Source organism: Haemaphysalis longicornis, unplaced genomic scaffold (genome assembly GCF_048455015.1).
Source record: "Haemaphysalis longicornis isolate Haplotype H1 unplaced genomic scaffold, Haemaphysalis longicornis Haplotype H1 scaffold_9, whole genome shotgun sequence".
Lineage (NCBI taxonomy): Eukaryota > Metazoa > Arthropoda > Arachnida > Ixodida > Ixodidae > Haemaphysalis > Haemaphysalis longicornis.
In genome coordinates, this window is record NW_027526460.1 from 88,310,778 (window position 1) to 88,337,541 (window position 26,764).

The window sequence follows — 26,764 nt, forward strand, 5'->3', positions numbered from 1 at the left end:
AGGGTAACAGAGTGGATCCCTAGAGAAGGTAAGCGTTGCAGGGGGCGGCAGAAAGTTAGATGGACAGATGAGATCAAGAAGTTTGCGGGGATAACTTGGTCGCAGTTGGCACAGGACCAAGGTAATTGGAGAATAATGAGAGAGGCCTTTGCCCTGCAGTGGGCGTAGATAGGCTGATGATGATCATGATGATGATGATGATGACTGTAGTAGTTTATATATCATCTAGAATGCACATTACCAGCTACGTTTCACAGTTTAGTTTCGTACCTGCAGCTCATCGGACGCCAAACACACCGCTGTTGATCCCAGCGAGTGGAGAAAGTCGATTCGTCTGTGAATATAACTTCCTTCCACTCGTCCGTGGTCCACCGCTCCACTGCCCGGGCGAACTCCAGCCTTTCCAACCACTGGTCATTGAGGGTAACAGAGTAGATCCCTAGAGAAGGCAAGCGTTGCAGGGGGCGGCAGAAAGTTACATGGACAGATGAGATCAAGAAGTTTGCGGGGATAACTTGGTCGCAGTTGGCACAGGACCGAGGTAATTGGAGAATAATGAGAGAGGCATTTGCCCTGCAGTGGGCGTAGATAGGCTGCTGCTGCTGCTGATGATGATGATAATGATGATGATGATCATGACTGTAGTAGTTTATATATAATCTAGAATGCACATTACCAGCTACGTTTCACAGTTTAGTTTCGTACCTGCAGCTCATCGGACGCCAAACACGCCGCTGTTGATCCCAGCGAGTGGAGAAAGTCGATTCGTCTGTGAATATAACTTCCTTCCACTCGTCCGTTGTCCACCGCTCCACTGCCCGGGCGAACTCCAGCCTTTCCAGCCTCTGGCGGTCCGTCACGCGCGGTTTCTGCGCTGCCACGCAACTCCCGAGTCCCGCCTCCTTAAGTCGTCTTCGAATTGTCTCGCAAGATACATTCAATGACAGCTCCTGTCGAATTTCTTTTGCAGACAGGAGGGGATCTGCCACAGCGGCTGCGACAATCAGTAGTTCCTGATCCTCACTGGTGACTTTAGGCCGCCCGCTGCGCTCTGCGTCAATGAGTCCGTCCTGATCATCGCGGTAAGCTTGAATAATGCGGCTTACAGAAGTCCTAGACCTCCCGGTGAGGTGGCAACTTTCCCACTGAGTAGTCCCTTCAATGAAAAGTCGCACGATGTGCCTCCGTTGCTCGATGGGGACGCGGGAAGGCATTCTTCATGAATATGACCATGCAGGACGAGTTACGTGCTTTATACGCTTCATAGCTATCAGTGTCCAATGGGTGACATGGAAGGAAACGCCTCATTGCTTTTCGATAGCAATTCACTCACACCGACAGCTGTGTATTTCGGTCTATTTTTCCGAAGAGAATTTTTTTTTTAATTTTTATTTCAAAAAAACCCTAAAGGCCCTCTGGGGAGGGTATTACATAGGGTAGGGGGGTTACAAAGGTGTCACATAAACTAGAACAAGAACAAAATAAACACAAGAACTAAAAAATGGTACAAATCATTAACATTGCTAGAGTGAAAACAAATACAAAAATTAGGTAGAATAATAGGAACAGCTATTGGTACAGGAACTAGAACAAACTACACCGATTATAACCACATGGTATATTACAACATGTCATCTGACAAGGCAAGAACTGAATGAAATGACGCATGAAATGATACATATTATACATTGATATTTTTGCTCAAAACATTAGTAAATTTCGTGGTATTAGGTTCAGTAACAATGTTTGATGGTAGATTATTCCAGTCTATTGTGGTACGAGGAGCAAATGATTCGGCAAAAGCAACGGTATGACATGTGATGCGTTTGATTTTGCATGAGTGATCTCGACGCGGAAAAATGGCGGCGGGTTCACACATAAATTCGTTATGAAGGCATGCATGGTAGTACAGTTTATGAAATAAAGTTAAGCGAGATATGTTGCGACGATGCGATAAGGTTACAAGTTCAGCACGATTTTTTAATTCGGTTACGCTGGTATAGGGTGAGTAATCAGAAAAGATGAAGCGGACAGCACGGTTTTGTAAAGCTTCTAAGTCATTTATTAGATATGCCTGATGAGGATCCCAAATGGCTGACGCGTATTCTAGTTTAGGGCGTATTAGTGTAATATATGCGAACTTTCGTAAACGGGCGGGTGCATGTCTGAGGTTACGTTTAAGGAAACCAAGCGAACGGTTAGCAGACGCGAGGATATGGTTAATGTGATTATTCCATGTCAAGTTACTGGTTAGATGTACACCAAGGTATTTATAGCTGGAAGTTCTGTCCACGAGGCTGTTGTTTAATATGTAGGATGCTGAATTTTGGGAGGCGTGATTAGTAAAGGACACTAGTTTTGTTTTAGCAAGGTTTAGAGGCTCTTTCCTTCCTACTCTTTCCTCCTCCCATCTTTAAACCGCCTCTCATATGCCGCACGGGAAAAACTCGAAATTAAAAAAAAAACATCGCTGTTTTTAGTTCTATCAACTGTGTGTTTCTCGCATAACGACCAGCACTGGTTCAGTCATGTGTGAATCTTTATCGCAGCCTTTCGTTAACGCCAGTTTGAGTTTCAGTCAATAAAATGATAAAAAGAGCGCCGAACGAACATTCTCAGATGAACGCACAGTTACGCGGCATCAGCGCATGGCGCACGCGCTGCCGGCTGCTGACCTGAATCACGCCCGGTCGGTAGGCGCGCCGCGCAAGGCGCCGCCGCGCGTCGCATTGGAGAGGATCAAAGTGCTGCAGCCGAAATCAAGGAAACTGACATGCACAAACTCTAGGGAGGGACACGCATGCGCCCTCCGCTATCTCGACAGCAGGCGCTGGGCCGGAAGGTGTCGCGCCGATAGTATTCGCGCACCGCTCGCTTGGTCCGGTTTATTCTGTGACCGCCTGTACATTCAAAACACGGGTTAAAACTAGCACCGGTGTCATACATGAAACGCTGACAGGCGATGACTGCTTGTAATCCGCCACTAAATCGTTGCCGGCAAAGATGGTAGTTCTGTGCGCGTCGAGAAAAACGCTAACCTCTTTTTAACAATCTTGTTACAGCGCTGCGAAGCCAACCAGCAAAATGCTGATTGTAAACTGCTTGTAAGCGCGGCACTGAAACGCTGAAAAACGCCCCAAAAGCTGTTCGAGCTCTCTACTGTGCCTTATAATATATAATAAAGGTGTTTTGTTTTGTAGGGTATTACTCATTGGAATACAGCTTTAGGTCGGAAGATTGGTGTTTGCCACTGACAAGCCTATCGTGCAGTGGCTCTTCTAAGCAAATATTGTGCATGGAACATGTCTTGCACAGTGTCCTGAATGATAGGAGTAGACCTGATGCCTGCCTCTGTAACATACCAACAGTGACTGGCTGCCAACTTATGTTTTCTGCTGGCATAAGAAACGCTGAAAGTGTATATAGTTCCTAGCAATGGCAGGAGCTGCTAGCTGGCGTGTCATTCCGTGCACCGTTGCTTAATCTTCTGTGGTGTTCCCAGCTTTGCGGCTTGTTTCCCCACTTAACCGTTTTTAAATACCTTTGGAGAGTGGGGAAGCACCACAAAAGTTGCGTTGCTTTCCACCCATTCCCATCCCCACCAATAACTGAAAAAAACTTTCAAGCCACTGCCTTGCACTAAACTGCATTTTGTAGTCTCTGGGTTCTGTTAGCGCAGTAAAATTTTGGCAACATGTGTGGAGATAAACTTCTACCATGCCGTGCTTTTGGAATTACGTGTTTTTCGTCTATTGTGGCTTGAAAGGCGCACCAACATGTTAACGTGAATTTGTGCTGTGCATGTTGATGCGGCACTATTTGATGGCTGGCGCTTGTGCAGAATTGTACGTGCTGGCACATTCGATGTCGCCGTGTGTGTTGCAGCACATTAAAAGTGATGTGATCAAGTAAACACACACAAAAAAGGGAATGGAATTCCATATCTGAATTGTGTCTATTTTAAATTTTTTTCAGTACGAACTGAACCTGTATGCACTGCTTCAAAAACGACGAGCGGTAAGTGCTGCGTACTGGTGACGTGTCATGTGATGTGATACCTTGCACTACATGAAGATTACGCACTGGCTTCCTTTTATTGTCTTGTTTGCCCAGAGACTCCGAATCGCGCAAAAGAAGCTGGAGATTGACCTGGTTATCGCAAAGAGGATCAACAAACTCTTCAAGGCAAGCATCCCTCATTCTTAAAGGGGCCATGCAGACAAAACACAAGTTTGGTTCATTCGAAAGATTATCTCATTGGAATCACACTGACACCATTCTTAACATAAACTTCACTCAAATAAGGTATATAATTAGGAAAAAAAGGTTATGGCCATGGGACCCACTAGCTCATTTCCTGCAACAGAACCTATGATGTCATACGCACCAGTGCCAGCTCTGTGATTGGCCGAGGCTGGCAAAGGCAAACACAAATTAGGCAGAGCTTATAAGCTTGCCGAACGAGCTGTATGCGCCCACATTTAGGGCCCAACTTTTTATAGCAGTAAGAATGGTGGGACAAACAGTGGAAGTTGTGAAAGCACACGTAAACATTGAAGTACTGATGTATACTGCTGTTGGTACTGCGCGCACTCTGCTTCGTTTAGATGCACAGCACTGCGGGGCTTTGAAGTTGTCTCAGATGACACTGGCCAATTGGCGTAGGCGACGGCGTCTCACGGGACCATATTTGCCGTGCGAGCACCATGTTTCACGAAATGATTATTTTCTCCTTGAACAAAAACAAGCCAGGTACAAATACGGTCAAAAACAAAGGAAAGGCAGAAAACTGCACGCTGCGGTGTGGTGGCGCCATCTAGGTTGGCGCCATCTAGGTTCACACCAAGTTTACCGTGAAGACCCGTTCTTTTGATGTCATTGCAGACGTCGTGCGGGTGAATCAAAATTTTTACATAAATTTATTAATTTGTCATTGAATAAAGCATCGTTTGCTTCTGGACAAGTGCTGGCGGCACTACAAAACAGGAAATCTTTCGAATAAAACAAACTTGTATTTTGTCTGCATGGCCCCTTTCAATGCACAAAAGTTGTGAAAAACTCTTCCAATTAATCTATTGCATTTGGTTTTCCTCCACAACAGAAAGCCGTGCTGATGTTCAGCGGTGATTGCAAGCTGTGGCTCTCGCACATCGATTTCTGCTCACGAATGGTGAGTGCATTTGATCAACCATCCTGTCTTTTTCAGTTGTCTTAGCAGTCCTGCATAATCGACTGTGCTTCTTTTGGAAAAATAAGGAGGAAATTTTTCCCATTTTACCTCATTGCACCCAATCTGAAACAAATTGTGCGTTTGACCCTTGCTGTGGCTTGGGCTCGTTGCTACAGAAGCAGGGAAACAGCATGAAAGGCTCAGGCATTGAAGTTTGATTGATTCTGTTGTAATGGGCGAAGCTGCACCAGGCTTTTTTAGTTTACTCAAGTGAAAGACAGTGGTTTTCTTTCTTTCTGACTTATTTGGGAAGCTTGTGAAAACAAAAGCAGGAGTAAAGCTGTCTTACTTTTGCACCTTCACGAGTGTTCCTTATACTTATTCTCGCTCATTTATTTATGTTACATTATAGTACTATCTTATCGTATCTTATTCCAGCCTGTGTCTCTTCTTTGCTGTCTTTAGTTTAGCTCTCTTCAGAAGTTACACTGGACATTTGTATGCAGCGTTTGTCAGTTCCTATGATCGTGGAACATAAGTGGCAGGTACTTGCAGGAAGTCAGTTTGGGCACAATGTTCGCCTGGTATATAGTATAAAATGACTGCCTGCGCCTTCTGTTTTATTACTTTTATCGCCTGTTTTGTACGGTGCGTCTTTGTAATCCAAAAACACTCTCCAGGGTTGGAACCACGTCGTGGGGACCCTCTACACGCGCATGCTGAATCTCCACAGTCATAAGCCGGGTAAGTCGTGCGACGCTTTCGCTCTTCTCGTCATAGTTCTTCAGCATAAGCCATTTACGAAACTCTGCTCCAGAACATGGGCAGTGCGAGCACCCATGCTCCGCTGAAGCTGAGGGGAAGTGTATTGGCGCGGGACTGAGGGGACAAAAAATGAAGGGAGCTCACACTAATGCGTAAGGCTTGAAGGTAGCGAAACGGTACGCAATCTTCACGACCATCACGACGGTTTAAGTCCACGATTGCAGCCGATTTGCTTCTTCGCTGCTACAGCGACCTTTACTCCACAATGGTTGCTGTAAGTGTGAGCTTCTCTCATTTTTTTGGAAATGATAATCATTGGACACCACTTGGAGGGGCAAACGCTGCAGCGCGTGTCTTTCTTGTTCCGAGCGAGTGTTGCCACGATTACGGCAAACACTGGAGTTTTTTTGGCCAATCTCCCCAAGTGGGTATGCTTGGATAGGCAAATGTGTGCTGGGGACGCTGCAAGGTTGCCGCTAGAGCCACTAAACAAGCTACAGTGGCTCTTGTTGCCATGAGGCACGCACCCACAAGGGCTCGGCCTTTTCTTGGTTTTTTAACTGCCGGGTGATCGCCACAATCTTGACCCAATCCCCCTAAGTGGGTATGCTTGGCTTGAGAAATGTGCGCGGGAAACGCTGTGCGGTCATCGCGAGGCATGCACACACGAGCGCTACACATTTTCTTGGTTTTGTGAACTGCCGGGCAGCCGCCGTGAGGTCCGTGCGCTCGGCATTTTCTGGGTTTTTTTCCACTGTGGACAAAAAAAATAACAACTTGCTAAACAGCTTCGCTGTTAAAAACTGGACTTTGCTAAACATTTACTTAATAGCATAACAAAATAAAGCTTGCTTGCAAAATCGGGAAGCATTGAATTAGGTACTGTTTTACGTTTCCACAGTTTTCCTTTCGATGACTTACGGCAGCATCCGCATTCCCTCGAGTACTAATTCAACTTTCTGTCGACGAATGGCCGGTTAGCCATCTTGCTCCATGCTTACCCCTGTTTGACTCCAGTGCAGGGGGCCAACTGGCTTTTGATAGTACAGTGCGCGTCAGGCTTGCCCAGGGCAAGGGAGCGCGCGGCTTCGGAGCATGCTTGCGACATCTGCTGATAGTTGCTGGGTTGACGGTAGCTTGCCATTGGCGTGCATGGTTCTCGGACGGGGTCGGGCCGGTCGTCATTTAACATGGGCCACTAAAATTTGCACACGCCATCACCCGCGAGGGGCGCTTCCGTTCTGCAGTGCCAGCCGATACCAGCCTTACGTAAGCGGTGACACGAGAGCTAGGTGCGTAATTTGATGCGATGCATTATCAGCGCAGGCGGTAATGTAATTACAAAAAAGGTTCGTCTGAAAGTGCTGCAGTGCATTTTTGTTGCGTTTTTTTTCACTCGCTTGCTACGCATGACATTCAGAAGATTCGCGCAGGTCGTTTTGTGCGGTTACGTTGTACTGCACCACGTCAAGCACGGTGACAGGCCTGTCTGGCCTGTCATTGCTCACGGCTCGCACTGTGGAAGGCAAGTGCCCCTTGTGGATTGTGGCGCCTGCAAATTATAGTGTTCCACGCGAAACGACGACCAGTCCGACCAGGTCGGAAACCCGCACATGCACAGCAGCAAGCTATCTCTAACTGAGCAGCCAGCAGCAGATGTCGCCAGTGCGCTCTGGAGCTGTGCGCCTGCTTGCCCTAGACAAGCCTGACGCGGACTGTACATGGGGCCTGCGGGGAGTTTTTGCAAGCGGCGTATGTTGAGTAACTCTGCTTCTTATCGCTTGCCGTTATCTTGGAGAACTGTGCTTAGTGTGCGAGCTTGCCGTCTCTTTTGTGTTCCCTGTCAGAGATCTGGGTTGCCGCCGCCAAGTGGCAGCTGGAGGAGAACGCCTCGGTCGAGATGTCCCGGAAGCTCCTGCAGAGGGGCCTGCTGTTCAACAACAAGTCGTGCGTGCTCTGGCGTGAGGTACGGCACTTGACACTTGTCCGCATGGGTCCGGTTTGCATGTCTGGTCTGAGACAAAAAACGCTGCGGAAGCCATTGGAAGTGCGTTGCTGGGTTATTAAAGTGAAAGCTTTCTTAGTAAGACTGATGGCGTCCTGTCAAAAAACTACTGCACTTTCCCGTAGACCAGTTGGTCGACCAAACAACTCTGATAAGATCATTGGACACACAGCACGTGTGTGAAACTAGGCTTCCATTGTGCCAAACCGGTTACCTGAAAAATCGCCAAAAAGGACGCTTCTAGATAAAACAATACACGCATCGATTATGAAGAACGAGTGCAATGGTATACCTTTATCTCATAAACCACGTATCGGTATACATGTAGATCAATCGGGGATGCATTGATTTAGTGCAGTATCGGTATACATGTGGATCAATCGGGGATGCATTGATTTAGTGCAGGAAAAATCATCACATGGGTCCATTCTTTGTCTGCAATTTGGGTCTTTGAAGTTTTGACGATCGATTGGACGCAATTTTAAAGCAGTTTTGATATGAGAAAGCTTTCGCTGCCCTGTCAACTTTTTTTAGGAAGAGATGGTAAAGTTTTGTCAACAAACTTTTGCTGCAATAGACTTTTTCCGCACTTGCAGAGGAAGCCCGTATGCTCTCTTGTGGTTGATGCACTCGTTATCTTAAAAGAAAAGTTAGTGCAGGGTGTTCCTTTCTGTAAATGCATTGCTTTTATGTTTGTTGACACAGTTCTGGGGATATTTTCTGCACTTGCAAAGGAAGCCCGCATGCTCATTTGGGATTGATGCACTTGTCTTTAAAAAAGAATTGGGCATCAGGCGTTGCTTTCAGCATCACGGACGTTGTGCTTTTTTGCAGTGAAAGATGACATGAGTCTTTGCACCGAGCCATCGCTAACAGACAAATAGATTTGCACTTGCCAATCGAATGGAAGGTGCAGGGGCGAAATGGACTACTATGTCCCCCTGCCCTACTTGTGGTGGCGGTTGTGCTTAGAGATATTGTATGTGAAAGCTTTTGTTCGCTGGGAGGCTGGGAATAGGAAAAAAGGGGGCTGTTTGCTGAGAAAGTCAGAGTGGCAGCCGCCTCAGTTGGGATCTTGCTTTCGATTGGAAAAGGTAAGGCCCTCATCACAATCAGCTCGCTTTGTGTCTTAAGTGCAGAGCACTTTAGGGGCTCACCTTGTCGTAGCTCGCTGTAACGCTCGATGTCGAGTGACTGCCGGATTCAGGCGGCGCAGCGAAATAACGGACCCAAGTAGAGCACGGCGTACTGTCGTGGGGCGTCCCGCAGAGGCTTCAAAAACCAAGCAATTATTTATAGTCCTAACCGTTCGAAACTTATGAACCGCTGATGCTTGTCATACATCTCCCCACTATTTAGCACAAAGAAAACTGCAGGTACATTTGAGACAAAATAATCTAATTAACAGGCAGCGCCCGCGTTCATTTAGTTTGGAACTCTCGCTGGATTCGTTTTTACGGTAGTAGGGGAAAAAAAGTGGCAGTGCAACGTCGGCACGTGCGGGAGGAAAAGCGAGCACAAAAAGAACAGAACTCCCGCTGGCGCTGTTTCAGGCAGGGGGCGCGTGAGCACTGTGGAGGTGGGAAGTTTGAATTGCATTGGGTGGAAGCAGTGAGCAGATAACGGTGCTACAGCCCATTATGGCAAATCACTGCTATCCACTTTCGACAGCTTTCACGTTAAGTGAAACGGCTTTAATTTTTGCCTACTGTTGGGGAAAAAGCCCGTCCTGAGTGTAATGAAAACACATTTTGAAAAGCAGTGGAGAAACGTTAGTACAGAAGGAACCACGTGCCACGTAGAGGCACATTTTAGCGTCAGTTGTTACTCAAACAATGGTACAGTGATGCGTTTCGGTTGAACTTTGCATGTTTTGTGATCCGCATTTCCATCTTTGCTTGTTTCCTCTATGTTGCAGTACTTCCGGATGGAGCTGATCTTCGTCGACAAGGTGCGTCACTTGCATTCTTTGTTACTGTATGGCTGCGTGTTTGTTGACACGCCAGCTTTTTTGTGTATGCCATTTTTTCTTTATTACTTTAGATGAGGAAGAGGAAAGAAGTGCTGGGCATCAAAGAAGAAAAAGATGTAAGTCTCCCATCTTTCACTGCTACTACCATTTGATCGCAAAACTTCGTCTATGCTTAATTATGACAGGAATCAGTGTTTACATTTGTACGAACCTTGCCATTATGTAACTGGTACCACCTTTTCGCTCAGCGAGAATGTGGTCAGATACATGTGCGTGTGTACAGTCAGCGGAATCTACATCCAGCGCCCTTAACGATTACTTTATCCAAGGGCTCCTGCAACTTGTTGATTGTTATTTTCCTTGAAAAAAAAAAAATGCAGCAAAAGATGATCTACTGTCCCGTTAATCGGTATCTGTGTTTTTCCATGCATAAGCGGCAGCTGAGCAATGAGGCGGGCCACAGTGAAGTGCTGCATGCTAATTTTGACCATAAAGACAACATACGAATTTGTTCCAGTCGAAAAATTGCCTTGTTCAAATAACACTGGTGTTAGTTTCAAGGCGGACTTCAGTCAACTAAGTCTGTGTTGAGCAATTCAGAAGAAAGCGTTTCAACTCACCGGTGACTTGCCGATTTGGGATGCTATATGTTGACCTTTCACGATTCAGTAATGCAAATCAAATTAACTGATGATTGGAGTAGCAGCTGGAGCTCGTATCGTTTCAAGTGCAAAATGATGTTATTTTGTGGTGATAAGGTTATTAACAAACAGCTACAGTGAATTTATGTAAGGGAAGTTAACAAGAAGCGGAGACAAAAGACACCAGCAACTTTATGAACTGCGGTGACTCTGAATCATCTCTTTGAGTGGCTCTTGCAATAGCGTGATAGCATCGAAATTAAAAAAAAAAAGCAAATCATCTCCGCCATTTTCTCACTAGGTACTAAGGGTTCAGTTGATCTTCAGTGGACCAATCATAGTCACTTCTATTGCCCCCAGCAAGAACAAAGCTCTTGGCTTATGCTGTTATGCAACATAAGGTTACGTTTACCTGCAACCTGAATTCTACTGCTATGCCTTACTAGATTTGATCAGGGATTCCAAACCTCTGGTTTCTTCACAGCGGCGCCAACTTGGTGTACTGACTGCCTATTTTTGGCTTCTGTTTTAAATACTATGTCGAAGGGCTTTTGCCGCATCATATAATGGCACAGTAAGTGGGTAATTTTAAACACTAATTCTTGAGGGACGGCAGCAATGCTTTTTCGCCAAATGAAATTACAGTTGAACCCCTTTATAAGAGACACGTACCGGGGAGCAATTTCTGTCTCTTATACAAGATGTCTCTTATAAGCAGGGAACCCTGTTTTCACTTAGTAATCAGACCCTGGTTCAGTGTGGGCACCGTATGACTAAAATAAGCTCAAAAGAACGCTACATGTTGCAAAAGGTTCATTTAATTTATGCTTGGCCCCCAGAATATATGAAACTGTTCTGAATCTTTGTTTGCTTCGTGACTATATTGTCACGAAGCCAAGGACGACGCAGTTGTAATGCCGCGAACCATGTATGGGTTTGCGGCAATATTTACACTTTTTTTACAACCGATTCTACAAGCTTTTTTTTCCTTTCACTGTTTGTGGAAGATGAATCGTAGATGTTGAGTTCACAAACCTGATGAATAGCCAGAGCACACAGCTTCTTCCGCTGTGTGCTCAGGCTATTCATTACGCTTGCAGGACTCAACATCTGCGATGCTTCTTGATTGGGAGCTACGCGAGTGGGAGAGCCCGCATGTGCGGTTGCGATCCAATGGGTGGCAGTAAGCTTCAACCACTTCTGTAAGTTGCATTTCCATTGGCAGGGCTTCTCATCGTCATTTCAAGGGGTCCTGAAATGCCTTCCGCCGATGCATGGATGTACATGTAACCAAATAAAGCAATGTATTAGCAATCTCCTCCTGCAAGAATTTTGTTAAAGGAGCCATGAAGAGAAAACAAAAGTTTGTTTTATTCGAAAGATTAGGTGTTTCATAGTACCCCAAGCGCTTTCCCGGAAGCAAATGATGCTTTATTCACTGATAAATAAGGCAATTTAAGCCAAAATTTTAAATCTCCCGCTAAAATTGAACATTCCGTGACGTGTACAATGGCGTCATAGAGCCGGTCCATGAAACAGATACTTAGTATGTCGACTCCATATAGCACCCACACGCGGGAGTCGATCGAGACGGCGGCCATTTTAAAAATACTAGTAAAACCTAGTGCACCCGCAGCCCTAGTCATGGAATCGCCTGATCCGGAGAACAAAACTCTCGCCGAGGAGCTCGGGCTTACATTTAACAACCTCACACCACAAAAACGCTCAATGCTTCTAAGTGCACGAGCGGCAGGAGTTGTGGGAAAAGCGGTGGACGTGAAAGCGACCATTCCGCGATAGCCACAACAGACGAACGCCCAGCCGTCGGCACCGCTGCCTCGTCAGCCCCGTCGCGACGGACGAATATAGACTGGTACGTATGTGCCGTATTTTGATTACGGTTAATAATAGTTCAATTTCAGTAGCAGTATCACTTATGCCAGTTGGCCGGTGTCGTGTATGGAAAGCCGTTCGCGCGAGCTCTCTGCTTCGACCAGAAAGATACGAGCGTCAATGCGCGGTGTTTACGGCATTTTTTTCCCCAAGGTCAGAGCGATTTGACGAAGTCGGCAACGAGCGCCAGCATGTTCCAGGAGTGAGCTAACGTAAGGGTCCCTGCCGTAACTGAACAAACTGAAGTTTTCAGTGGTTGTAAACTGGAAACGAGCTCGTAACGACAGCAGCAAACCAACACCATTCGAAACTTACGCGACGACTGGCACTATCTCGTCGCTTCTTGCTGTTCCTTACTCCCCTCGTTTCTATTTTTACCTTTGCTGGTTGGCGATATGACGGCCAACCTCCTGTGAAGGGATTACGATACGAAGCAAGGTCGCGGCTGTGCGTGCTGGAACGGTTCGTTGGCCCCGAAGAGCCTCGAACCCGAAAATTCGTCTGCGCGACGGCGAGATGTCGAGCTCGGCCGGCGCGCTAGTTTCGTACGCATTGGCGCACACGCTTGCGAGTTCGTTCGGACCTTCAACCGTTTACTCCACCGTTCTTTGTCATAAAAAGAATGTGCAGTATGTTTCACGGGCATTTAGCTCGCTATGCAAGCTGTAAGCCCTGCCTAACATGTGTTTGCTTTTGCCGGCCTCCGCCAATCGCAGAGCTTAGCCCATGTGACGGCATAGGTTCTGTTGCGGGAAATGAGCTGGTGGGTCGCATGACCATTCCCGTTTTTCCTAATTATGTAGCTTATTTGAGCGAAGTTTGCGTTATAAGTGGTGTCGTTATGGTTCTAACGAGGCAATCTTTCGAATGAACCAAACTTGTGTTTTCTCTTCATGGCTCCTTTAAAGCGATGAGTATTAGCTGAGAAATCGTAAATCAAAAACCGCGAATTATCGTCGCGCCGTATTTCCTCCTCTTCTCAACGGTTTCTTCGCTGTTGGCCTCCCCTCCCATGATGCTCCGCTCCTCAGCGGTGACGTACTTCCGCTATTGCGCTCCCACAGACTGCCGTCTGCTACGGGCCAGCTCTTTCGGCTTTTTCATCTCTGTAGACACCATGGACACAGGCTGGAAAAGCGAACGAATGACCTGGCCGCATGTGTGCGGCCTGGCCTTGCCCTTTCGCGGTGTATGTATCTGCAGGGCTGCAGTTGGTATCGGCGGCGAACTCGCAGCCGCGTGGGGAGAATCGTGCGCTCGTTCCCTTTGGTGCACCGCGCACTGTTTATCCAAAAAGCGCGGTCTCAGATGTGGCCCCGCTGGTGCCGGGTGTTATTTTGCGGTGGTTGTAATTCCTACTACCGGCGGCATGTGAAAAAAGACATTTTCAACCGACACAGAACCCGTGCACAAAACGCGCCGGATCGGATCGCTTTATCAGCGGCGATGAACGTGAAGGCGAAGAGCAAACCAACGCTGCACTCGATCAGCGAGAACCCGTGTTCTGACAAGCTGCACCCATGTGTTGCATTCAACACTGACGGGAAAGCGTTTGTTTGCACTTGTTTGGATAGTCGTAAAATGTCCAAACACTCCGGCACTCCGCTAGCAGATCAGCCGGCGAGACATTTCGGAAAACATTTGACAGATGGCGCCGTATGCATTAGTGTGTCGCTACGCAAAACTGATGAGACGCTCTACTAAAACTCCCATCGCGGTGTCATGTAGCGGGACGCAAAAATTTAGCGTTTAGCGTATGCAAAGGCCACAAACGCTGTACTAAAACTCTATTAGCAGCAAAATAGCGTGCGTATGTGAAACCGCTTGCGTTTACAAAGCTGCACGCCGAGCGCGTACGTTTCAAACCTAGTGACATCGTTTAAATACACTGGCAAGCACAGTGTAACGTAGTCAGATATCAACCGTATGCTCAGGCGACAAGCAAGAGCTTGTTTTATGTGGGGCGGAGAGTGCGCATAAAGGCCCGTTCGCACTTGCGATGAAAGCGAGTGAGAGCGGCAGGAATTCCGTCGCTTTGTCGCGCGACGATCGTTTTTGTCGAATGGTCGGGACAAATTTTGGTTGCGCGACAGAATTCCCGTCGCTTTCGCTCGCTTTCGTCGCAAGCGGGAATGGAAAGTTCTGCCGCTGCCGTCTGCTACGCAGCTCGGAGGTAACCGCGCGATCTGCTCGGGCCGGATGAACGCGCACACTCCCGCACGGCAGCGCCCCAAGCGGCAGACGGCCGCGTACATCGCTCCCGGCGCCCGCCTGGAGCCCGCCCTCGGCACACTAGCCAGTATATTTCAGGCACTATAATGGAGGAAAGATTTTTTGCTTCCGATGAACCTAGTTCTTTGCCCCTGTGTTTTTAAATACGTGAAGTGGTTAGCACGTCGTCCTCACGCAGCTCTGTATCGTCGTAGCATCGCTGATTGTCCGAACGAAGCTTGCAGCTAAGCCAATGCAGCGACCGAAGCTGTGTGTGTGTGTGTGCATCGCCTCCTGTGTGTTGTGGACGCGTTCGTTTCGCGATGAAATGCGACATTGTACTTCTGCGGGTGGATAGTGCTTCCCATGGTCTGGATTGTCTTTCTCGAACGACGTACCACTCAACCTCGCATGGGGTATGTGCAGTGTGCCTGGCTAAAAGCCTTCTCGCTTGCGCGCCAGAGTTGTGACTTGCTGCTCGTCCCCGCAAACCGGGTGTGAGGTGAGTGCCGTATTTACGACGGGCAGGAGGAGGCAACTCATCGTCTGTCAATCGCGGTTCAGACTTGCAACGCATGTTGTGACGTTGCGTTCGTTCGAAACGCATCTCTGGATTGTTTTGAAGTTGAATAAAATGTACGCGTCAAACCCGGGCATTCGGCTCAGGGCGTTCTCTGCGATTTCACCAAAGAAGTGCCACGGGACTTTCTTTATGGTACGTACTCACGTAAGATAAAATCCACGTCGTGTTATGGCCGTGTTGCATTCAATACAAACGGTTAAGCGTTTGTTTACACTTGTTTCGTTTGTCGTAAAATGTCAAAGCACTCCGGCACTCCGCTGGCAGATCAGCCGGCGAGCCGACGCTGAGCAGACGACTCATCTCTTTGCCGGAAGTGCGTGAAAAAGCCGCCCAATAGCAGGATGTCTAGCTCATGACGAACATCTGGGAATCGATGATGTAGACATGTGAAGATGGCGGCGTCCAAAAACACGAAGGAAAGGGTGAGAAAAAAGCGACAAACTTTGCAACAAAAGTGTGAGCTTTCCGCTGCGCGTAAAAGAGTAATACTTGGCACAGGTGACGTTGGCGACCCAATCTAGCGATTGCGCTAGTTCATTTAGTGTGCTCAAAATGCCTTTCAGGGCCCCTTTCATAGCTGACTGAACCACTGTGCGTTTGCTAAAGCTATAATAAATAGCAACTGCAGGTGTGTGTTGTCCACCTGTGTTTCCACAATGGAAGCAACTGCAAGTAGTGACTGGTGGCACTGCATCTGAAGTTAAAATGTCTGTTACAAACGAGATTGTTGATTAAAGTTCTAGGATGACTTGTCCCTTATAACCAACTGTCTTCTACATCCGATGTCTGTTATAAAAGAGGTCAATTTAATGGGAAAGATAGGGCAGCCAACCATGTGGGTGAATAGTGTCTCTTATACCCATTTGTCTCTTACATCCATGTCTCTTATAACGAGGTTCAACTGTATAGTGAGATATGAGCTGTTCAATCATCCAAATAAAGCAAAGTTGTATGCCGTCTTCATTATCCCTTCAACGCTGTTCTGAGCTCCTTGGCAGTGGACGCTGGCAATTTAGACGCTTATTTTTGTTACGTGAGCGTTGCATTCGTGCAGGCTGACATTTAGCGTTGTTTCAAGAAGTCCACTCATTTTTTTTTACTTGCTTTGCTATCGGCAAGCTATGCAGAATGGTGTGGTAATTATGGGCAAACCCTAACTGCACACGTGGGCCAGCAACGAGTATCGTATTTTGTCTCCTTAACAGGCTAAGACTGGGCTCAGAAATTATCTTTGTGGGAAATGCAACTTTTTCCGGCAGCATATGCCCATATACCCTTAGCTGTATCAACACTGCTTTGTGAAACAAGCCGCAGTCTTTAAGTGCTTTTTTTTTCCCTCTCTCGCTCGCTCTCTCTTATTTTTTGAAGGGTGAAGCAGCAGCCATGGAATCGGTGCTCACAGCAAAGATTCCCTCGCTCGTCTACCAAGCAGCTGTCAAAGCCATCCCAGGTGATTGGTCCTTTCTTTCCTGCACGCTGTTGCCTAACTATGAATTTCGCTGCAAGATGTGTGTGTGTGTGTTTTTTTTTTTTTTTTTTGGTCCCCTAAAATGCACCTGACCCACTGAGGTGGCTCGATGGCTATGGCGTTGTGCTGCTGAGCCTGAGGACACTGGTTCGATACCCGGCCGCGGCGGCCGCTTTAACTTTTGATCAATTTTAGTATTCACCTTTTAAGCTATGCTAGCTAACCATCTGTTTTTGGCGCTCTTTGCCCTAGTTGGCCTTGCGCCATTAAAATGCAACCATCGTCATGTTGACAAACTTTGCCAGACAGTAGCGCCTCGTTGTTCCAATGCTGTTCACAAAACTACCTGAGCACCTCTTTGTTGGCGTACAGAAAGGCCACAGCTGTCACTGTTTTGTTTTGCGCACATGCACCATTAGAGTGTGGCATCCTTGCTTTTCAGAATGGTAGAGCAAGCTGCGAGCGGCTCCAAACTCGTTGGTGCTATCCTGCCTTCCTCCACTTCGACCACTGACTTGGGCAATGATAGCTGCCTCATCTTGTAGCGATAAAAACTTCCGCTTTTGGGCTGGCGGAGGCACCTTATTGAGAAAAAACGTGCCAAACGCCGCACCCACAACGAACGCACGCGCACTCGCTGTTTAGTGGTAGCCAGCTAGTGTAGCCCGAGCCAAAGCCGTACCATGAGTCGTCACCAGCTGGTGGTGTCGCTGCAAGGCTGCCTCCACAGCCGCCTGCTGCACGGCCTTTTTTGTAAACAAAAATGACGGCTATGCAAGCTTGCTGTGGCAAAAGTTTACGCACTTTGAGGCCCCCCTCCCCCCCCCCAAAAAAATGCATTTGAGCACTTTTTGGACACCGTTAGCCTCAAATGGGTAGATAAAATGGCGGCCAGACTTGCAACAAGCTTTGTTAACACGGGATGCTTTCCAAAAAGATTTCGTTGCTGCGAGGTATGAAATACATGGGCTTCTATGAATGTTCACCGGTGATCTGAAAATATTTTGTTGCCGTGGGAATTTCGTACTCATGGGATTTCATTATCGTGGGGTCTGACTGCATATATTAGTATAAAACTAGGGTAACTACAGCACCCGCAAGCCTTCGTCCTGAAGTGTTTTGTGATTTTACATGTTGTTGCCCAACGGCAAGTGTTGTGGGAAGCATGTGTGATTGAAACCTTTCGAAGTCTCTCTTTTTTTGTTCCTCTCCTCAGACGTGGATTTCGCCCTGTCCTTCCTGCCTGCCTGCGCTCCTTTCAAGTTTGCCAGGCCACTAGAAGAAATGATAGTGAAAGAGTGAGTTTTTATTTTGACCTCGTCAATTTTGGTAGCAGGAGATAGTTTCGCTTCCCTTTTTCGTTTATTGATGAAAAGCAGTCTTATTTTTGATGCTTTCAGTGTCATTGGCATGCTTTTACATTTCCATGCTTCTGTCCGGCAGTACCCACATGTTTTGCACTCTCAATTCAAAAACACCTAGGAGACGGTCCAACACAGGGGTTGGTAAGCCTCCTTTATTCCAATATACTACGCTGATACAGTTGTTAATCAGCTGGATTTAGGGGAAATCTCCAAGGTGGATTAGGTTTCTGCGAAGGAAAGTTTCACATCCACCTCTATGTAGCCGAGAAAGCGAAGTTTCTAAGGTAGCTGTATAGCTTTCCTTTGTAGCCGTATGGCTGCATTGAGGTGGGTGTCAAATTTTCCCTTACACTGATATAGCTAGCAGTCAAACAACTGATGTAACCTGCCACAGTGGCTAAGGCGGTGTGTTGCTGAGCCCAAGGATGCGGGCTTGATTCCGGGTTGCGAAGGCCGCTTTTCTGATGGAGGCGAAAAGTGAAAACGCGTGTGTGTTTAATTTCGGTGCACGTTAAAGACCTGCAGGTGGTCAAAATTATCCCGAGGGGGTCTACTCTGGCGTGCCTCATCGCCTGTGTGGCGTTGGCATTTTAAATCTCATAATCGATCAATCAAACAACTTGATATGGTCACTCGTAACTGCTTTCACTGCATTTCGCTGCTGCAAAATGTGTGACTGCATTTCCATGACAACCTTGTCTCAATTAAAGGGACACTAAAGGGTAAAAACGAGTTGGCCTGTATCGATAGATTATGGTGCCGAGAATGTAAATACACCAATCTCGCGACTACGAGTTATTTAATATGGCAGAAAACACCAGAAACGTGGAAACAGGCGACGACGCCCTGTAACCTTTTGGGTACTACGGTTTGTGACGTCACGGAAGTTGTGAATGGTGAGAGCTCATCGGAGAAGCATCTATAGATGGTTTCCTGAAATAAACAGTTCCGACGAGGTTGAGCACGAGAAATAAACGTAATAAAAGCTTTCCGTAAGCTCATCGTATCTAAAAAACATGGACTACACCTCTTTTACGCTGTGAGGCAGTCTGCTTCCCTCACTATTCAGTCAGCCATCGTGCTTTTAGTTTCGTTATCGAAAAGCATTGGTGCGCAATTAGCGAAGTGAATAACCTACGACAGTGAGTGCCCGAGCTTCTGCAAGCAATATGTCTGGTAGGAAGCCGCTAAAGTCCCTTCATTAGAAGTGGCAAAAGGAACAAGGTGCACTGCAGGTGGTTAAGCGATCCGCCTGACCTTCCAGTCTCCCGTACTTCACGCGCGGATAACGGCAGATTGCGTGCCCACGCCCAGTTCGAACATAATCACCCGTTAAATGAACTTACTGCGAGTGGTTAGCTAACCGATCTGCCCTTGTGCTTTTTCGTTCACCTCGAGCCGCCGTTGGTAATCCATAAAGTGCACATCGCTCTGCCGTTGTTGTGTTTGAGCCAGGGGGAGCGCAGGAAATGACGACTACTCGACAAGGCTGCCATGAAGAGCGTTTATTTCACTCTAGGTTTGTGCTGCGCGAGAGAAGATAATATGAGGTGGTGGTGATCACCAGACGAGATGAAATAAAGGTGCCCTCCTGAACGGCACCAGCCGTGAGCCCGGATGCTGCGCTTGATATCTGAAATGACGCTTGTTGCTTCTAAAGAGGCTTCGCTTGCAGCTGGCTGGATGGGGCCTGGGAATCCGGAGTAGGCAGGCACACCGGCCACTCGAGCATCTAAAAGCGTTTCTTATTCCGTCGGTGAAAAATCATAAACGTCCAAGCCAGCCTCCTCGGCCAGAAAAACGTTGCCGTAGTTGGCCATGGCTTGGAGACGCAAAAGTTACTTGTTGCCAGCTTTTACGCTCTAGACCGCACCGCTGCTGCCGGGGCTTCGCTGCAAGTTTGTGACGCAATGGGTACGTCACGAAAAAATGAAAGAGAAGTGGGTGAGAAAAATTACAGCTTTGTTTGCCTATATCTCAGCAAATAATGCATTACTCGTTGAACAAAAGCCGAGAGAGCTACGAATGGTATGATCTTTTAGTTAAAGCAAAATTTCATTCAGCCTTTAGTGCCCCTTTAAGTGTTATTTTTTTGCTCCCAGCTTGCAGGATCGCTATCCTAATCAGGAGCAGGTTTGGGACGCTGTGGCCCGGAGGATGTATTTCCACGGGAAGAGGGGGCCGGACCTTGCCGCAGAAGAAGACGACAAAGGCAAGTATCGCTTTTACCCGTTTCACTTAGCTGTTAGAGATAAATTTTGCTGCTCTGCACAGCTTTTGATCTTCACGACCAGCCAATACTCTGTGGGGTATAACAGCCACTTCGAATTTTCTTTTGTCTCCCTCCCCCACAGAAGCTGAGGAGAAGTCAGCGGAAAAAGGTGGGTATTTTAAGCCCTTTGCCTACCATAGACTAGCTGAGCTCATCCACACGGGTTGTACCACTCCCACCAAAGAGGAGCTACACTCACCCACGCTAAAACAAGTGCTTGCACGCTACCTCAGTCAAGCTACCCTGAAATATGTTAATTTATCGTGTTGTTTATCATGCCAGTTGATTTTGAATTGGTTTTATCAATTATACACTTGTTTTTTGACCATCGTTTGACAATTTGACGACAGGAGACGCCTACAGCCCAAGCCTCTAAGGTGCTTTGCCCCTAAAAAACTCCGTTTAGCCCTTTCACTCCCGTTGACAAATATAGTCGTCATGGGATTTTTACCAAAATGACCGATAATGAGTAAGTCATCATCGGTCATGACGACTATACTTGTCATCGGTCATTTTGGAGCCCTGACGGCACTTTTTTGCAAGACACTGTGGCCGTGCAGTGAAGCCATCTTAGAGCAATCTTTTTTACACAATTAGAGAAATAAAATAATGTTATTTCATGAAAATACCATTTTATTTAGAAAAAAACTACGAATTGAAAGAAAAACATTGTTTGGTAAATTTGGTACTTTTTTTTTTTTTTGCGATACAGAAAGGGTTAATGTGTCACATTCTTTGCCAAGTATAATCCCACAGCAAAGACTGTGTAACGCTCTGCATTTGCACAAAAATTCAAAATTGGCGGAAGTAACAAATTTAGTCATTACAATAGCACAGGCGGAGATAATTGGGTGAACAGAATTTCGATAAACCACAAAAATAAAAAAATAAAAAATTTACTAATTTTTTTTTTTTGTTGCGGTTGTCCATGTCAGATGGCCGTCCTACAATGTTTTTCATTGCTTGTGATTGGCCGATTGCCTTGAAAAAGATTGTGGAACAGCTTGCTTCTATGCTTCCTAAGCAAGGACCTTTAGAAAGATCGGTAATGGGGCTAGTGGGTAGTTGGTAGTGGTTCTTGAACATCTTGAAGTTGCGCAAACATGGCAGGGACACAAGATGATGATTTTGGATTCAGATTTTGGGGTGCTTAATGTGCTGAGGTCACGCCTGGGCTCTGAGGGGTGCCATAGCGGGGGGCCCGGGATTAATTTTGACCACCTGGGGATCTTTAACCCTTTGACGGTTTTTGCCGTTATGTACGGCAGTGGTTGTCCGTCCCACAAGGTGTTTGTCGTACGGGTACAGTTTCGACCTTCCGTTTGAAATTTCATGCCGTAATGGGGATGCATGCTTACTGGCTATATTGGCGGTACTCTTAACTTGTTTATCGCCATAATTTATCACCGTAAAGTAATCCGACCATCTGGAAAAGGTTTTTCACAAAAATGCGACCCTCAAAGGATTAATGTGTGCTGAAATTTCTACACACAGGCTTTTTTGCTTTTTGCCGCCATCTGAAAAGCAGCCACTGCGGCAGGGATTGAAGCCATGACCTTGGGCTAATCACTGATGCCCAATGCCTGAGCCACTGTGGCATCACTGCGGGTCGTGAGAAGAAAATACAGACCGCAGCGCTATGATCCGCCTATTTTCTTCTTGTGTCCTGGTGGACTTTGCGCTACTTCAAGATGTTGAAGGACGTTTATGACGGCTTAACAGTGACTACTTGTTTTTCTGTCGACAGCTGAGAAGAGTGCAAAGAAGCCTCTCGCTGCAGCCCTCGATGTCTACAGACAGGCTGTTCTGCGGCTTCCCACAGGTCAGTGGTGCTACCGTCAAGCTTTCTTTTTTTATAATGCCCATCTTTTAGCTTCGAATCCCCCTGCCTGGTGTGCAAGTCATTCTGTGGCTGGAAGATGCTCTGTCCAGAACTTTATCGGGAGTAAAGCCGTAAATATCCGATTCGCGTTCCACTTACTGAATTTGAAGACAGCTCATGCTGCACCTAAAATGTTGGGCAATAAAAAGTCTGAAGAGGCCAAGTCTTTGGTTGCGTCTTCGTGCATTCAGGTTATATCTCGTAGGAATGAAAAATAAGGTCTGGATAATTCGACTTAGTTGACATAAATTCTAACAGTCCTTGGGAGCAACTCAGAATTGAGCTTTGACATGTACAAGGGGACTGCAGAGCTCAGAGTGCCAAATGCCTGTTGTAAAAAAGGTCAGGCAAAGGGAATAGAGAATGGAGGTTGCCATTCCAAGAAGCTGCTGCTGCTTATTCCCGTTTTACTACTTCAACTTTTTTTCTTATATCCCCCCACCCCCCACCACGGAATGATGTAGGTCCAATCCCCAGAACCTTTTTCTACATCCTCCCTCCTGGGAACGTATTGGTCTCATCTCCAGAAAATTCAGTGTCCAGAGCCCCCTGTTCGTAGGCCCACTATCACCTACTCTGTCTGTTTTCGTCACAATGCCATTCCCACACCTGACCAGTTTCATTGCTGCCTTCCTAGCCAATTTTTCTTAGATTCACTTAGACCAACTTACGGGAATGAAGCCTGCAGTCTTTCTTGCTCAGCTTCTTCCACAGCTATTGTCTTTGTACTTGGGGCAGAGGCATTCATTGGTATTTATTTATTTATTTATTTATTCATTGATTGATACTGCAATCCTCATTACAAGGATTTTAGCAGGCTGGTTACATACATAATTTTTTACAATGTTGGCACTCTAGAATACATACAACAAAACAAACAAAAACAAATACAACAGCAAGATATAAATAATCAGTTCAAATTTGCCGCAAATAACAATAAGGAGGGCTCCAAGACTTGGTTATTACAGTAAAATCTCGATGATACGAATCTCGCGGGACCGCGAAAAATATTCATATCATCCGAAATTCGTATGAACCAATACAGACCAAAAAATGTAGCGCTGAAAAAAGTTTTCGAGTATTTCTTTTCTTACTTTCGCCTGAAGAAATTGGTGATTTTCTTCTGCATGTTTTTACCTCCATGTCGCAAAGCAGTCCTTTCTGGAGCGTGTAACGCTTTGCGCTCGTCACCTCACTCGCGGTGCCCAAGCTCGCTACATGCCGCAAGTCAAGCGTGAACCACATGGTGCGTTTTTGCACGCGATTCGCGAACCTCGGTTGCGCGCACTGCATTTTCACGCCTGTATCGACGATTTCGCGCCCGCGGCAGCTCCTACCTCAACCAGAAAATGACGCACGATGCGCGCGGCAGGATGGAGGAGCCTGACGACTTGCGAAGCGCTCGAGACAGCCGGCTTAGCTCCTCCGGAGATGGTTAGGCTTAGCACCCCGGCAGATATTTCATGGGCGCTTTCACTAGCGCCGTAGATGATGTTTTATAGTACCGTTTTTGCATGCATAATCAGCTCCTTTACCGCACAAGCAACTTAGCGTCTGCCTTGAGCGGCATTTTAAAGAGCGGTTAGGAGCGGTCGCTCGAGCGGCCTCGCCACTTTGCGGCCGCAGCCGGCCACGCCGCGAGAAGCGTGCGGGGTTTCGCGGCGGTGTCAGCAAGCAGAAAACAACAGCCCGGCCGTTTCTAGAGAAAGAGCGACAAAGAGGGGAGAGAGAGCCGTCACTTGCTCGTTCGGCAGTCGGGCCCCTCGCCGGCTCGTTCGTATCATCCGCCGGGCTGCGCAGGTCCGTTCAAAACAGCCGAAATTTTTCCCATTGCTAACAATGCAATTTCGCCGGGACTTTTCAGAAATTCGTATTATCCCGAAATTCGTATCACCCAGAATCGTATCATCGAGATTCCGCTGTAGTTCATTCCACTGAGTTACGGTACGCAGGAAAAAGGAATATTTGAAGCAGTTATTTTGCGACCGAAAAGGTGTTATTGTCAGTTGATGCATACCTGCCAACTCTCCCGAATTGTCCGGGAGACTCCTGAATTTTGACCTAATCTCCCGATTGTACAAAAGCTATCTCGAATCTCCCGAAAAGTGGCCGCCACAGTAGAGTCGTTTTTTTTAATCAAGCGCGTACGTCAGTCTTTCCTGCTGCGACAGTTGTGGTGCTGTGGCAGAGCACTCGCCACTATACTTCTAGTTTATTGTAACCTTACCGTAGAGTACCGCTAGACTGCTATAGAGTACCGCGCATCTGGGCGGAGGCGCCGTGAGACACGCTCGCCACAGTACTGAAAGAAGGCGAGGGAAATGGTACCACAACTTTCGTTTCTGTCTGTCGTAGCTGACGTTCCACGCATAGTTTTGGCATGAAGCGTTGATGCGAGTACTTCGAGAGTGTCTGCGTTAATGCGGCGTGTTGTCAACTTGAAATTTGTAGCAACGCCGGCCACTTCGGATCGCCAACTGCCGAGATCGGTTGGTTCGGTGGAAGGGAGCATGCGCGCCATGGCGGCAGCGCTGATTGAGGCGGCCGTGGCCGTGTGTTCGGATATCTGTTGCGAGCGACCTCCGCAAGGATCGCTAGCTACCACCACTGAAAACAGGTCTTTCATGAACGCGGCAGGCAGGCATCTTGCTATAGGAGTCGTTTAGAGTACGACCGGGTTTAAAGGAAGTGCCAGCGCAGTTTGTACTCTAGGCCTACGCCGCCTGCCTAGGCGTTGGTTGGATGTTTTCCCGAGGTCAGTTGTAAGATCGATGGCCCTGTCAAAAGCAAAGAAGAAGTACTTGCAGGCATTTCTGGACTCATACACAGCTGAGTTTCCGTGCTTCGTGACTTCGCAAAAAGAACAAAGCTGCTCAAAATAAACATCCTTACCCCTTTCTGATGTCAATCTCCAGTCTCAATAATTTGCAAAAAAAATCCCCTCTGCCCCTGCTTCGGTCTCCCGAATTTTCATGTTGCTAGGTTGGCAGGTATGGTTGATGCCTTTGGCGGGTGGCGTACCCAGATGAAAATGAAATAATAGTGGAAACATCAAGCTTGTAATGCCCTTTAACTCTTTCGCTACTGCACCTATTCAAAATCGTTCAGTTTGAACTATACTTTGGGAGCGCCTTTTCATAGCATTCCAGGCATTGCTCGAAGAAGTAAAGCTGTTTGGAGTTATTTCAGAAAATGGCCTTTCAAAATCAGTTTTGTTTTCATTTTTGCAACAAAAACGTGATTTTTGACATGCGTTTGAATCACCTGGGTGTGGAAAGGGGGCGTGGCCATTGCGCGTCACTGCTACCAATGAAGAATGCATTCCACTCATAATTACTCAGCATCAGCGCTTGTTTCTTGTTATTAGGGCACGAATAGTGAACCAACAAACGATTTTCAATCATCAGGTTTGCACTCTGACAGTAATAATCCCAGAAATCAGCTGAAAATTTCAATCAGTGCCTGTTTGCAAAGCTACTTTATGATTTTAGGCAGTTTTATTGCCTTTGCGCATGTTGTTCTATGTTGTGTGGTAGTTCTACTTACCCCAGGACCATTCGCGAACAGTTTACAGCAGTTTCGGTTTCGTTTCTGCATCGCGAAATTCATATTTAGCGCTACTACGCAGTTACCCAACTTCAAGGCTACCTGCCATGGCGCCTTGAGTATCCGCGACTGATGCTCGAACAAAGCACGCCGCTCCCGATTTCACCGAACCCTAACCCGATTTCTGCGATAAAAACTTCAGATGCAAGTCAAACCGTCCTTACACACTGCCAGCTGTTCACCTTCCAGTTTCGTTTCCTTACGAGGGTATCTCCGGGAGTCTAGTGTTGCTGCGTAGTTGAACTGTCTATTAGGACGGAGTCTCCGGTAAGTTTTTGTGCTGTTTCATTTCAAAATTGTTAGGTGGCACTGCAGTGGAGGAGGCTTGTTGTGCTGATCTTTTTTATTGCGCAACAGCTACTCGGCCAAAGTTAACAGGGCACGATTCTAGCACATCACATCTCGTTCGTGCAAGCAAGGCTACAATTGCGAGTCGGAAGATGATAGTAAAGCTCAACTTTATGTTTTGAGAGATAACTGACCAAGGACGTCAACAAGCATCAACCACGGAGTTCCGCTTTCAACTTCATGCATGTTTTTCTGCATCGCATGCTTGTCTGTAAATGCTGGCTGTAAATTGTGCTGGCTGTAAATGCAAAGTCAGTCATTGACAAGATGTTTTTACGTTACGTGGGGGCAAATTGGTGCCTCTGATAATGTGAAACCGCCAGATTTCTTCCAGAGAACCACTTGAAATTGCACATTTCGAATTGGAGGTTGGGCAACATTTTCGATGAAAATTTTGATTTTGATAATTTTTTTCGCAACAATGAAATATGAAAACATTTAAAAAACTGGGGTTATTGGAAAGGCCATTAAATAATCTACATCCTGTGTTCCTGTAATTAGTGCCTAACCAATTTTTTTAGCAGGAAAAAAATTGTTTTCTTGGACCCCTAAAAATCGGTCAATTTTCCCGCGGTAATGAAAGA

General features: G+C 46.8%; 1 protein-coding gene across 1 annotated transcript in view; it reads left to right on the forward strand.

Moving 5' to 3' along the window:
* Nucleotides 1–26,764, forward strand: part of LOC144153694 (U3 small nucleolar RNA-associated protein 6 homolog) — a 52,082-nt gene that overhangs the window by 2,219 nt on the left and 23,099 nt on the right. Inside the window, exons 3-14 of the mRNA XM_077685371.1 lie at nt 3,976–4,017; nt 4,114–4,185; nt 5,102–5,170; nt 5,851–5,914; nt 7,783–7,901; nt 9,859–9,891; nt 9,984–10,028; nt 16,609–16,690; nt 17,925–18,006; nt 20,175–20,284; nt 20,427–20,453; nt 22,092–22,166. Coding sequence (XP_077541497.1) covers nt 3,976–4,017; nt 4,114–4,185; nt 5,102–5,170; nt 5,851–5,914; nt 7,783–7,901; nt 9,859–9,891; nt 9,984–10,028; nt 16,609–16,690; nt 17,925–18,006; nt 20,175–20,284; nt 20,427–20,453; nt 22,092–22,166 — 820 coding nt within the window. The remainder of the gene's footprint in view (nt 1–3,975; nt 4,018–4,113; nt 4,186–5,101; nt 5,171–5,850; nt 5,915–7,782; nt 7,902–9,858; nt 9,892–9,983; nt 10,029–16,608; nt 16,691–17,924; nt 18,007–20,174; nt 20,285–20,426; nt 20,454–22,091; nt 22,167–26,764) is intronic.